This window comes from Thalia democratica, chromosome 4, assembly GCF_965202585.1.
Source record: "Thalia democratica chromosome 4, ktThaDemo2.hap1.1, whole genome shotgun sequence".
Classification (NCBI taxonomy): domain Eukaryota; kingdom Metazoa; phylum Chordata; class Thaliacea; order Salpida; family Salpidae; genus Thalia; species Thalia democratica.
The window spans coordinates 48,497,545-48,511,797 of NC_139168.1; the positions used below are offsets into that span (position 1 = coordinate 48,497,545).

Genomic DNA, 14,253 nt, shown 5'->3' on the forward strand with positions numbered 1-14,253 from the left:
ACATCTTCATATAGTTTTGTGAACACAGACTTAACTAGATGGTTTAAAATATTAATATACTAGCATCAATTATTATTCATCAGATTATAATTATACATTATTAAGATTTAAATATGAGCCACCTTGATTTTTAAAAGATCTTATTTTGCAGGGTTTTATCTTAACCAGCAGACATTTTTAACCACTTAACAAAATTCAATGTAACTTTTGAGATATAAACAATAAGTTGGTGAACTAAATAGGTCCCTTATAGAAGGAGCAAACTAAAATAAGAAAAAATATTATTTTATTAAAAATTAATCTCCTCCTTCATTTTTGAACCAATCTATTTCAATTTTTTATAGAAAGTCAGTTACTAATATTTACAGGGTTGCAAAATGTTTTTGTCAAATTTTCTCCAGGTTTTCAAAATTTTCTCCAGGTTTTTAAAAGTACACACTTTTGGGTCTATTTTTAGTTTAAACTTAAATTTTAGTTAAAAAAACTGTGTTAAGTAGTATAAAAACTTTGAAACTTTATAAAAACTACTGTAAAGCTACTTTAAATGTTTTTCAATAAAAAAAAAATTGATGATGACAAAATTTTTTTATTTATATGACAGATTTTTAAGTCAAACCGAAATTTGCTTTTTATTTTAAATTGAACTGTTGATGATTAAAGCATTTAGCTTTATGAAACATATGTACCAGTATTTTTAAATCGCACTTTTCCAATAAATTACTTAAAAGCTCTTAAAGTGGGGTCTGTAGAAGGTGTTCAAGTTTGAATAACAACCTTATTATATATATATATATATATATATAGAATTAATTATTTAACTTGATAAATCAAATATTTCACACTGAGCCCACCATCAGGGCTTTATTAATAAAAATGTTTTATTTCAAGATGTAAAACTCAAAGGAGTCGAGTTTTGTGCCTATGCACTCATCAGCTTAAAACAAGTTTAAAATCAAGCACAAAACAAAACACACAAATGAAAGTTAAAAAATTTAGCATAAATAGATTATGACATAATTTTGAAACTATCAAAAATCATGCAAAACGGCTTGTGCAAAAATTAATTTACCAATCTGGCGTTGAGACGAGGTTCTATGTCGGCTTGTGCTTGACTCAGTTTAGATTAAGGTATGCCAATCATAAAAAATCTTTTAAAGGCGGCATATATGAAAATGACATTGAACTGTCAAAGTATGTTTGTGACTTAAAGCACAGCGGCATTGACTTTCAAATATCCTGGGAAGTTATAAAAAGAGCACAGCCTATAGCTGACGGAAATAGCCCAATATGTAGGCTGTGTCTCAAAGAAGCAACAGCCGTTGTATATGCACTGAAAGACAAGAGATGCCTAAATAAAAGAAGCGAGTTTGTAAAGTCTTGTAAACATATAAAAAAATTGCTTTTAAAGTTTAAGAAGTTTTAATATCATCTTAAAATAATCTAAATTTCAATTTTTATCTTAATTTTATCTTTATTTCTTTCAATTATCTGTCCTAATATATAGTTACTCACTGAAGTTTTATGAATTTTTGCCAGTTTATTGTCGATTGGTAAATTAATTTTTTCACAAGCCGTTTTGCATGATTTTTGATAGTTTCAAAATTATGTCATAATCTATTTATGCTAATTTTTTTAACTTTCATTTGTGTGTTTTGTTTTGTGCTTTATTTTAAACTTGTTTTGAAGCTGATGAGTGCATAGGCACGAAACTCGAGTCCTTTGAGTTTTACATCTTGAAATAAACCGTTTTATTATATTATATACATATATATATATTTATCTACTTATATAAAACCTATAATTTAAACAGCTGTTTCACACATTGAAATGTAAAATTTCATGTGATCGTCAGTAAGTTACAGTTTATTATAATAGTGAACAGAAATTTCGATTTTAAAATTTTTTATAATAATTGTGACGTAGTAATGGTACAGTTTATTGTACGATTAGCTGAATTTGAAATACGCTGTGAATGTTATTTTATGCTTAACTTACTGACAATCACATGAAATTTTACATTTCAATGTGTGAAACAGCTGTTTAAATTATAGCTTTTATATAAGTAGATAAATATTTAGCTCCAATTTAATTTGTCGAGCACTATCGATCAGAACTTGTTATAAAATCTTTAATATATATATATATATATATATATAAAAAGGTTTATTTAAAGATGCAAAACTCAAAGAACTCGAGTTTCGTGATTACTCACTCATCAGCTTCAAAACAAGTTTAAAATAAAGCACAAAACAAAATCACTAATGAAGGTAAAAAAAAAATTTTGCATAAATAGATTATGACGTAATTTTGAAACTATCAAAAATCGTGCAAAACGGCTTGTGCAAAAACTAATCTACCAACAGACAATAAACTAGCAAAAATTCATATAACTTCAGTGAGTAACTACATATTAGGACAGATAATTGGAAGAGATAAAGATAAAATTAAGATGCAAATTGAAATTTAGGTTATTTTAAGATGAAATTAAAACTTGTTAAACTTTAAAAGCGACTTTTTTATATGTCTACAAGACGATACAAACTCGCTTCTTTTGTTTAAACATCTTTTGTCTTTCAGTGCATATACAACGGCTGATGCTTCTTTGAGACACAGCCTACATATCGGGCTATTGCCGTCGGCTATAGGCTGTGCTCTTTTTATAACTTCCAAGGATATTTCGTAGTCAATGCCGCTGCGCTTTAAGCCACAAACATACTTCGAAAGTTCAGTGTCATTTTCATATATGCCGCCTTTAAAAGATTTTTTATGATTGGCATACCTGAATCTAAACTGAGTCGAGCACAAGCCGACATAGAACCTCGTCTCAACGCCAGAGTTAACTGTGGCCTTGTAGACGATGTTCTCTGAACGGCAATTACCTTTTTTTTACCTTCATTAGTGATTTTGTTTTGTGCTTTATTTTAAACTTGTTTTGAAGCTGATGAGTGAGTAATCACGAAACTCGAGTTCTTTGAGTTTTGCATCTTTAAATAAACCTTTTTATTAATAAAGCCCTCAAGGTGGGCTCAGTGTGAAAAATTTAATTTATTAAGTTAAATAACTTAATTCTATATATATATATATATATATATATATAGGTTGTTAATTTTAGCCAAAAGACAAAAGTTTTAACACAAAAAATTAAATGTGTATAAAAAACGTATAATAAGTGCAAGAAAATTAAACTTCTGACAATTCAAACTTTGACAACTCAAATTTTAAGAATATTAAGTTATTGTAAAATTTTCTCTTTACAAAATAACATTAAGAGAATAAAAATTTTATATTTGCAACTTTATTAATTAGACCAACATGAACTTTTTTTATTTATTTAAGTTATTTTTCTAGATGCAGTTGTACACTTACTGATTAATATTGTAAAAATATATTTGAGTTGGAAAATGTTGCTTCATTTGTATTAATAAGTACAAAAAAGCAATTTATTGACTAATAATTGTTATAAATCAAATTATGCTTGCACTTCAGTTTAGCTTAAGCAGATCTAAAGTATACAAAAATATTGAAAACTAACCACATCATCAGCAGAAAAATTTATGAATCCAGGAAGAATGAGAAAATCACTGTAACATAATTATAAAATAATAACTTGTGGTACTAAGACTAAAAAATATAGTAAAATCATAAATGTTTAACAGTAAAATAAAGTTTTTTATTTTATAAATAAAAAATCTGTTTCTAACAATATAATAATGAAGAAAAAAGTTAGTGATTAACTAGAGGTTAAAAACAAGACATTTTCTAAAAAAAAATTATAGATAATACAAACTAACTTATAAGTTAATCCATCTCCTTGGTTAAAGAGTTGGGTAGCAGTGAGTCCATCTTCAGGTACATAACTGGTTTCCCCACTAATCAAATACTCACACATTTTATTTAAATATTTCTTAAAAGAATTAATTTACAATCAAAACAAAACAATTTAAAATGAAAAAAACAATTATATTTAAAATTGATAATTTAATATCATCATTATGAAATAAGGAGAACATATGCTTGTAATTTTTAAATGCAGTTTTAATCAGAGTTGTTGGCTTTATCTTTGAAATATAAAAACAAGATTAAAAAAAGGAGAAATTTGTTTGAAATTATAAATTTTAAATGTTTGTTCGTAAAATAACTAAATAACACTCCTCAATGCAAAGTTTTAAACTTATTTAACTTTTATGTTCCTTGTCTAAAGCATTTTGGTAAAAAAAACTAAAAAGCTGATGCCTTATAAAATACTTTACTGTAGAAAATCATTGTGTAGCCAAAAACTTTTTCAAGGTCAAATAACCATTCATACCTTATTTTACAGACCCCAACTTACAAGTTTTACACAAGCAAGACATCATTTTTTAATTCATTATTAAATTGTCACCATATTAATGATGTCATTTCAAACAGCAGATTGTATTAACTCCCACTTGCCTATGTGATGTAAAATGTACTTTAAAAATATTCCTTAGAAAAGTCTCAAAAAATGCTGTTTAACACTATGATGCGCATGTTTTGAATGAAACATAAGAATGTCCTGAAGTACTAAAAATAAAAACATACCGACAAATACTTGTAAAAGACCAGGTATATACTGCTTGTAAAAAATAAAACATCATTGTGTACTTCTTCTTAATTAAAAGAACCTAATTAAGAACTGTTAATTCCTTGTACTGGCATGACTTAATTAGCACCAGATTAAACAGACTATATGAAACCAGAAAGGTCTTAACAAGGACTGTAAGGAAATGGACTAATAAGTTTTGAACCAAAACAAGGAGTCAATACAATACTGACACAGACATAACCAAACCATAGTAATATGGGGTGAACAATGATGTCTTCTTGTCACAAATATCTTTGGGGTTTTCCTTTTTATGTTACTTTAAAGCACACTTTCTGATTTTAATCTATAGTACTTCACTACATAAAAACATTATGGGTGACTATTCAATTAAGCACATTTTGAAACAAAGCAAAATGTAAAAAGTTTGTGTAAAAGATTTACTTTTTGCTAATAATTCTGTGTTTGCAGCTCACTCTACCTTACAATTTAAAAGTTTGGCTAAATCATTTTTATTCACATATGGATCTTACTAAAAGCTTTAAAAAACAAGTCCTTTAAATTGAAACATCAAACAGTAAATTTAAATAAATGACATACATTAACAAAAATGTAAAAAGCATTATATACCCTTTATCAAACTGTTTGTCAAACACATCAATGAACATTTCGATTAAGCCAACCTAGCTAAACAATCTGCAAGGGTAGTTTTTTAGATATCTAATATTTTAGGGATATATATTAAAAGATGCAAGGTTTTGAATTGATTGTATGTAATATTGCAAAAAAAACACAATAGTTTTCAAAAATGGTAATTACGAAATGTCAATCATACTTAAGAATAATAGATACAATTTGTATTACATGCTTTATTGTATAATAGGAATTATACTTCATTAAGTTAAAGTTTACAAAACTGTCAAAGATACTTAAAGCTTAAATAAAAATAAGAACAAAAATCTTAGTAGTAGCTAATTAAAATGTTAATTTTAGGAAGGTGACAAATTACTATTCTAGCTTTTAATTAAATTTAAATAATAATTCCCAACTTTTTCAGGTTATGATTAGTTTTATGTGCACAATACTTTTTGTTCAATCATTTTCAATGAAAGGTTACAAATTAGGGTTAACACTCTATGAGGCAAAGGCCTGGATTGACTGATTTACATCAAGCTAATTTAAATTTATGAGAAAATTGAAAATCAAATTGTGTAAGAAATTTTTTTAAATTATAGCTTTAACTAAAATTAAAATATGTTAAAACAAAAAACAATATCATAGGGACTTAATAAACTGATTTCCCACAGGGCAACTACTGATTTCCCACATCATACACAAGTCCAGGATTGGGCTCTGTAGACTTTTGTCAATATTTTTGTTGATTTTTCGGGGTTTTATTGAACTGTTAAATTATAAGTTTATTCCAACAGTAATATTTTTCAAATTAAAAATAATATTAAAAATTGGAATTACAATAACAGGGTGGCCACTGGTTTTTGGAAAATTTTCTCCAGGTTTTCAAAATTTCTCACAAGCATGAAGTTTTCGTAATATTCGATATTTGATATTTAGATATCTTATAAAACCTAACACAAAACATTTACTTTTAAATTGAAAAAGTCAATACTTATACTTTTCTGAGAACATTGAAACTTCATATTTAAGTTCTTAAAGGTCTTATTTTAATTGTCCATTCCTTAATTTTAGCTATTTGGCCTTTTTCTATGAGCAGTGACATTTCTAATCCAGTGATTTTTCATTGTATGTTAAAACGTTCATTCACTGCTTTATACTTCAAATTAAAAAAAATTGATACTTAATTTTATTTGACAATATTGAAACTTTGTATTTGAGTTCTTAAAAGTCTTATTTTAATTGTCCATTTCTTACTTTTTGCCTTTTTTTCATGAGCAGTGACATTTCTAATACAGTGAATTTCCATTGTATGTTAAAATGTTCATTCACTGCTTTATACTTTAAATTAAAAATGTCTATACTTATACTTTTCTGACAACATTGAAACTTTGTATTTAAGTTCTTAAAGGTCTTATTATAATTTTAAAGCTGTGTTGTTTACTGTGTTTTAATCGTGTTGTAAAAGCCGTGTTGTTTAATGAAATTGAACCATTTGTATTTTTCATTCACAATATGTTCAGCAAAACTAGTTTTTATAAAAACCAATAGTTTTCTTAAAATTAAAAATTTCATCAAAAAACAAATGAAAAGCAGATTAAGTATTTAAAATTCAGTTTATAGCTACTTTGGTTGTAAACATGTATTACACAAAAGTAACAAATACTAAACAAAAGATTTAAAGTTGTACTTTTATAACTAGATTATTACATTTCTATGTTTTGTTTATAACAATTCCTATATATATTTTTAAAGAAGTTTGAAAATGTTTACTGCATAGATAGATTTAAAAAGTTAAAAATACTGATTAACATATTGGCAGTGTATTTTCTTCTTTTAAAAAATAAAATTCTTTTTACTTTAGCTACAAGTGAAACAAAACAAGAAACAAAAAGTAATTAAATTCAGTAAGCTAAACTAATTTAGAAATAAATTTCGAATAAAATTTATTTATAACACCATGTGAGTAAAACATAACGTGAATATTTTATATGTTTCTTAATTTCAGTTTTTCACAATTTTTATTTTAACTAGGTAAGCTTTCTGCGCTCATTTTTTTTTTTCTAATTTTCACAAAGTAAGAATGTAAGACTTTAACCCTAAAAACGTTTTTTTAAATGGATTCTTATTTTTGTGTACTTAATAAACACCCTTTTGTTGTAGTTTTGTATCACGTCAATAGAATTATTCCTTTGCTTAAGTCATCCAAAAACAATTTGTTTACTTATGTAATTTTGATGATCTAACATACCAAAATGGCTTTTATAAACAGTGGCTATTATAAACTTTTTTATTTTGCTTAAACATGTGTACAACCAAGGTCGCTATAAACATTGTTTTAATTAGTTTATCTGCTTTTTGTTTGTTCTACAATAAAGTTTTTGAATTTGGTAAAACTTTTATTTTTTAATAAAAACTAGTTTTGCCAAAGAAATTGTGAATTACAAAGATTAATTTTTATTAATCTAATATTTTCAAATTTCATTATTAATTTTTTTCTTTAATTTTGCAATAAATAGTAAAATAGTTGAATCTTTTGTATGGTAAAATAAAAAACTTTGTTAAAATTTAACAACAATGTTTTTTAAACCTGGTTTACTTACTTTTCAAATTTAAATATATATTTTTTGTGTTTATATTTAGTCTAAATTTTGATAGATGTTATCAGTGAAGTCACGGGGTGCAGAATGCATTGTGATCTTAACTGGCTAAAGTTGGCTAAAGTAAAAAAAGTCCTATAATTTCCGCATGAATAACTACAATAACAGTAGCTGGCTAAAGTTAAACTTGGCTAATGTTGGCTAAAGTATAAATTAATAAAAATGTAGTCCATTAATAATAAACAAACAAAATAGAAATAAAAATCAAACATCATTCTATGATAAGTTTCATTTATAATAATATTTTTTTCAAATATAACTTTGCTTACCTAAAAAACTTAGCTTAAAACACAGTTTTCTTAACTTACTGTTTTAGAAGTAATCGTTGTTCTTGTTTTTCACTTATCTTCTACAATTAAGCTTAAAAACCTATAAAACTTTGCAAGCATAATCTAGAATCATATATTAAACTTCATTTTAAATATTATGTCATTATCTCGAAAATAAATTAAGTTACAACGTTTTCAAATATAACTTTGCTTACCTAAAAAACTTAGCTTAAAACACAGTTTTCTTAACTTTTACTGTTTTAGAAGTAATCGTTGTTCTTGTTTTTCACTTATCTTCTACAATTAAGCTTAAAAACCTATAAAACTTTGCAAGCATAATCTAGAATCATATATTAAACTTCATTTTAAATATTATGTTTCTATCTCGTAAACAAATCAAGTTACAGTAGTTTTCAAATATAACTTTGCTTACCTAAAAAACTTAGCTTAAAACACAGTTTTCTTAACTTTTACTGTTTTAGAAGTAATCGTTGTTCTTGTTTTTCACTTATCTTCTAAAATTAAGCTTAAAAACCTATAAAACTTTGCAAGCATAATCTTGAATCATATATTAAACTTCATTTTAAATATTATGTCTCTATCTCGTAAACAAATCAAGTTACAGTAGTTTTCAAATATAACTTTGCTAACCTAAAAAAACTTAGTTTAAAACACAGTTTTCTTAACTTTTACTGTTTTAGAAGTAATCGTTGTTCTTGTTTTTCACTTATCTTCTACAATTAAGCTTAAAAACCTATAAAACTTTGCAAGCATAATCTTGAATCATGTATTAAACTTCATTTTAAATATTATGTCTCTATCTCGTAAACAAATCAATTACAGTAGTTTTCAAATATAACTTTGCTAACCTAAAAAAACTTAGCTTAAAACACAGTTTTCTTAACTTTTACTGTTTTAGAAGTAGTCGTTGTTCTTGTTTTTCACTTATCTTCTACAATTAAGCTTAAAAACCTATAAAACTTTGCAAGCATAATCTAGAATCATATATTAAACTTCATTTTAAATATTATGTCATTATCTCGAAAATAAATTAAGTTACAGTTTTTAGGCTTAATTGTAGAAGATAAGTGAAAAACAAGAACAACGACTACTTCTAAAACAGTAAAAGTTAAGAAAACTGTGTTTTAAGCTAAGTTTTTTTAGGTTAGCAAAGTTATATTTGAAAACTACTGTAACTTGATTTGTTTACGAGATAGAGACATAATATTTAAAATGAAGTTTAATATATGATTCAAGATTATGCTTGCAAAGTTTTATAGGTTTTTAAGCTTAATTGTAGAAGATAAGTGAAAAACAAGAACAACGATTACTTCTAAAACAGTTTTAAGCTAAGTGTTTTAAGCTAAGTTTTCTAGGTCAGCAAGGTTTTATTTGAAAACGCTGTAACTTGATTTGTTTACAAGATAGAGACATAATATTTAAAATGAAGTTTAATATATAATTCAAGATTATGTTTGTAAGGTTTTATAGGTTTTTAAGCTTAATTGTAGAAGATAAGTGAAAAACAAGAACAACGATTACTTCTAAAACAGTAAAAGTTAAGAAAACTGTGTTTTAAGCTAATTTTTTTTAGGTTAGCAAAGTTATATTTGAAAACTACTGTAACTTGATTTGTTTACGAGATAGAGACATAATATTTAAATTGAAGTTTAATATATGATTCAAGATTATGCTTGCAAAGTTTTATAGGTTTTTAAGCTTAATTGTAGAAGATAAGTGAAAAACAAGAACAACGATTACTTCTAAACAGTTTTAAGCTAAGTGTTTTAAGCTAAGTTTTCCAGGTCAGCAAAGTTTTATTTGAAAACGCTGTAACTTAAATTGTTTACGAGATAGAGACATAATATTTAAAATGAAGTTTAATATATGATTCAAGATTATGCTTGCAAAGTTTTATAGGTTTTTAAGCTTAATTGTAGAAGATAAGTGAAAAACAAGAACAACGAATACTTCTAAAACAGTAAAAGTTAAGAAAACTGTGTTTTGAGCTAAGTTTTTAAGGTAAGCAAAGTTATATTTGAAAACGCTGTAACTTAATTTGTTTTCGAGATAGAAACATAATAACGAGCATAAAGTTATTGTTATAGGAAAATTTATTAATTTTTCAAAAAACATAAAACTTTAATGTCAATTATTTTCCTTATCTTAAAAGCTATCTAAAATTTTTTTATTTTATTTTAGAGAACGCACCTTTGCCTTTAATTTAAAAAAAATTATTTAATTTGGGGTTGGAATTATTTCATGGGGTCCCTCCAAAAATAAAGGTTTTTTTTCGTTTTTTTTCATCAAATGGTATTAGAACCAAAAATAAATATTTTTTTTTTTTTTTTTTTTTTTGATTTCCCTTAGTTTGCATGTTATAAAAACTCTTAAATAGTTATTTTATAAATAAAGTTAATATCTTTTACGATTTGGCCCAAAATCAAAATGTAGTATATTACACTATCATTTGCCTTGGCCATTTCCTAGATAAAAAATTGATAAAAGGAAAAAAAAAGTTAATAAGAATGTGAATTACATCAAACTAAATTAAAATAAAATAATTTAATTAAATTTGTTGTATATTCACATTCTTATTAACTTTTTTTTTCCTTTTATCAATTTTTTATCTGTGAAATGGCCAAGGCAAATGATAGTGTAATATACTACATTTTGATTTTGGGCCAAATCGTAAAAGATATTAACATTATTTATAAAATAACTATTTAAGAGTTTTTATAACATGCAAACTAAGGGAAATCAAAAAAAAAATTAAAAAAAAATATTTATTTTTGGTTCTAATACCATTTGATGAAAAAAAACGAAAAAAAAACTTTTTCTTTTGGAGGGACCCCATGAAATAATTCCAACCCCAAATTAAATAATTTTTTTTTAAATTAAAGGCAAAGGTGCGTTCTCTAAAATAAAAAAAAAAAAATTAGATAGCTTTTAAGATAAGGAAAATAATTGACATTAAAGTTTTATGTTTTTTGAAAAATTAATAAATTTTCCTATAACAATAACTTTATGCTCGTAACATAATATTTAAAATGAAGTTTAATATATGATTTAAGATTATGCTTGCAAAGTTTTATAGGTTTTTAAGCTTAATTGTAGAAGATAAGTGAAAAACAAGAACAACGATTACTTCTAAAACAGTTTTAAGCTAAGTGTTTTAAGCTAAGTTTTCTAGGTCAGCAAAGTTTTATTTGAAAACGCTGTAACTTGATATGTTTACAAGATAGAGACATAATATTTAAAATGAAGTTTAATATATAATTCAAGATTATGTTTGTAAGGTTTTATAGGTTTTTAAGCTTAATTGTAGAAGATAAGTGAAAAACAAGAACAACGATTACTTCTAAAACAGTAAAAGTTAAGAAAACTGTGTTTTAAGCTAAGTTTTTTTAGGTTAGCAAAGTTATATTTGAAAACTACTGTAACTTGAATTGTTTACGAGATAGAGACATAATATTTAAAATGAAGTTTAATATATGATTCAAGATTATGCTTGCAAAGTTTTATAGGTTTTTAAGCTTAATTCTAGAAGATAAGTGAAAATTTAGGACAACTTTTACTTTTAAAAGCAAACATTTTGGAGAAGTTTCGTAAAACTATGATAGACTGTAACTTGTGTAACTTTCGAAAGTAAGATATAATTTTAGTTATGATTATTCATAAACTATTAAATATTATGTTTTAAAAGTTATAGAGTTATTGAAGCGAAATTTTAGAAGATATGTTAAAAACAAAGTTACCCTTTTTTTTATATGCAAATATTTTAACGAGTTTCCGTAAAGTATGACAAACTATAACTTTTTTTTTTTTAGATTTTGACGCAATAGCAATTGAGGTACTTAATGTATAATTCAAGATTAGCGCAACAAATACTTTTTTTAATTTTAAAGAATATGAAAGCTAGATTTGCGGAAACTTATTATAATTTATACTTATTATTATAAATGAAACTTATCGTAGAATGATGTTTGATTTTTTTTTATAACTTTTTTATGCTAAGCTTGTAAAAAAGTTTATATTTTGTTTGTTTATTATTAATGGACTACATTTTTATTAGTTAATACTTTAGCCAACTTTAGCCAACATTAGCCAAGTTTAACTTTAGCCAAGCTACTGTTATTGTAGTTACTCATGCGGAAATTTTAGGACTTTTCTTACTTTAGCCAACTTTAGCCAGTTAAGATCACAATGCAGAATGCAGTGCAAAGCAACATAAACTGCTTTAAAAAGTTAAATTGCTTATTTAAGCCTCCCAATTTTCTCAAAATTAAATATTGTAGTAAATGTAATTTAAGTAGCTTAATTAAATTATTACATGTACACGGCTACAAAAAAAAGCTAAAAACGTGCCAAACTTAGTATACTAAAATAAAAAGTTTTAATCCAACAAAAAAAGTTTTAGTTAAATGTGTTGTACTAGAAATATCACTGCTCTTAAAAAACAGCCAAATGGCAAAAATTAAGGAATGTACAACTTAAATAAGACCTTTAAGAACTTAAATATAAAGTTTCAACGTGTCAGAAAAGTATAAGTATCGACTTTTTTAATTTAAAGTATAAAGCTGTGTATAAACATTTTAACATACAATGAAAAATCACTGTATTAGAAATGTTGCTGCTCATAAAAAAAAGGCCAAATAGCAAAAATTAAGGAATGAAAAGTTAAAATAAGACCTTTAAGAACTTAAATACAAAGTTTCAATGTTGTCAGAAAAGTATAAGTATTGTCTTTTTTTAATTTAATGTATGAAGCTGTGATTAAACATTTTAACATACAATGAAAATTCACTGTATTAGAAATGTCACTGCTCATGAAAAAAAGGCAAAAAGTAAGAAATGGACAAATAAAATAAGACCTTTAAAAACTTGAATATAAAGTTTCATTGTTGTCAGAAAAGTATAAGTATCAACTTTTTTTAATTTAAAGTATGAAGCTGTGTATAAATATTTTAACATACAATGAAAAAATACTGTATTAGAAATGTCACTGCTCATAAAAAAACAGCCAAATAGCAAAAAAAACTAAGGAATGGACAATTAAAATAAGACCTTTAAGAACTTAAATATGAAGTTTCAGTGTTGTCAGAAAAGTATAAGTATTGTCTTTTTTTAATTTAAAATTGAATGTTTTGTATTAGGTTTTATAGGATATCTAAATATTACAATATCAAATATCACAAAAACTTCATGCTTGTAAATTATTAACAGTTTTTTAAAAGTACACATTTTTGAGCTCATTTATAGTTTAAAATTAATTCTACGATAAAAAACAGGCTTATTATTAATAAAAACAATAAAAAATAATTTATGATGACAAAAAATTTTAGTACCTAGCATGTAATAAATGTTTACAAATTCAGGTTATTTAGTGGTTTTTGTTCAAAATTTTTGATTTTTCCAGGTTTCTTTCACAATTTCTCAGTTCCAGGTTTTTTGGCTTATATTATCAAATTCCAGGTTATTCAGGTTTAGTAGTTACCCTGCTATAAGTTTAAATAACATAATATTAAAATTTAGAGAGTTAATGGCTAAAAGAACATAAATTTTCATTAATTTAATGTCAATATGTTGAAGGTAAAACTGAAAACTGATTTTGAAAATGATAAAATCAAAAAATATATATGCACTTTAGTTTAACATCACACCTTTTTGTAGTATTCTACATATCATTTCTAAAATATGCAAGAGAATTACCAGTTAATTAATTAAAACTATCAAAATTAGAATTAAATAATTGACAACCAATTAGTGTGGAAAAACAATATAATTGATTAACTATAACAGTTCTAATTTAATAGTCAAATCACTTTAACTATACAAAAGCTTGTTTACCTAAATGCTGGTGACAAATTCTTTTCTACCATTGTACTTTTCAGCTTGAAGAAAATGATGCTCAAGGGGGAGTAATCTTGTTAAAATGATGTAAAAGCAAACATTCAACATTTACAACAAATTATAGGCAAACAAATACTAAAAATAAAAGCGTACGAATGTAAAACAAGCCGAAAAGTCAAAGATAAAATTAATAAGATTGACGTTATTCGAAAAATGACGTGCATTTAGTGTAGTACTTTAACTTTTCAGGGTCAACAGCCTTTCAAAATTAATGGAC

General features: G+C 25.1%; 1 protein-coding gene across 3 annotated transcripts in view; it reads right to left on the bottom strand.

Annotated features, from left to right (window-relative positions):
- The window catches only part of LOC145833772 (inosine-5'-monophosphate dehydrogenase 2-like), a 29,515-nt gene extending 15,487 nt beyond the window's left edge, over window positions 1-14,028 (bottom strand). For 2 of the 3 annotated variants that reach the window (XM_082940949.1, XM_082940950.1), the window contains exons 1-3: window positions 13,974-14,028; window positions 3,792-3,869; window positions 3,533-3,581 (exon numbers count right to left, since the gene is read on the bottom strand). In XM_082940949.1, the coding sequence (XP_082797075.1) occupies window positions 3,533-3,581; window positions 3,792-3,869; window positions 13,974-14,005 (159 nt within the window). In that variant the 5' untranslated portion in view covers window positions 14,006-14,028. Of the gene's footprint in view, window positions 1-3,532; window positions 3,582-3,791; window positions 3,902-13,973 lie in introns of those variants that run through there. The other variant, XM_082940951.1, reaches the window with a different exon arrangement.
- Window positions 14,029-14,253: the final 225 nt, after the last annotated feature.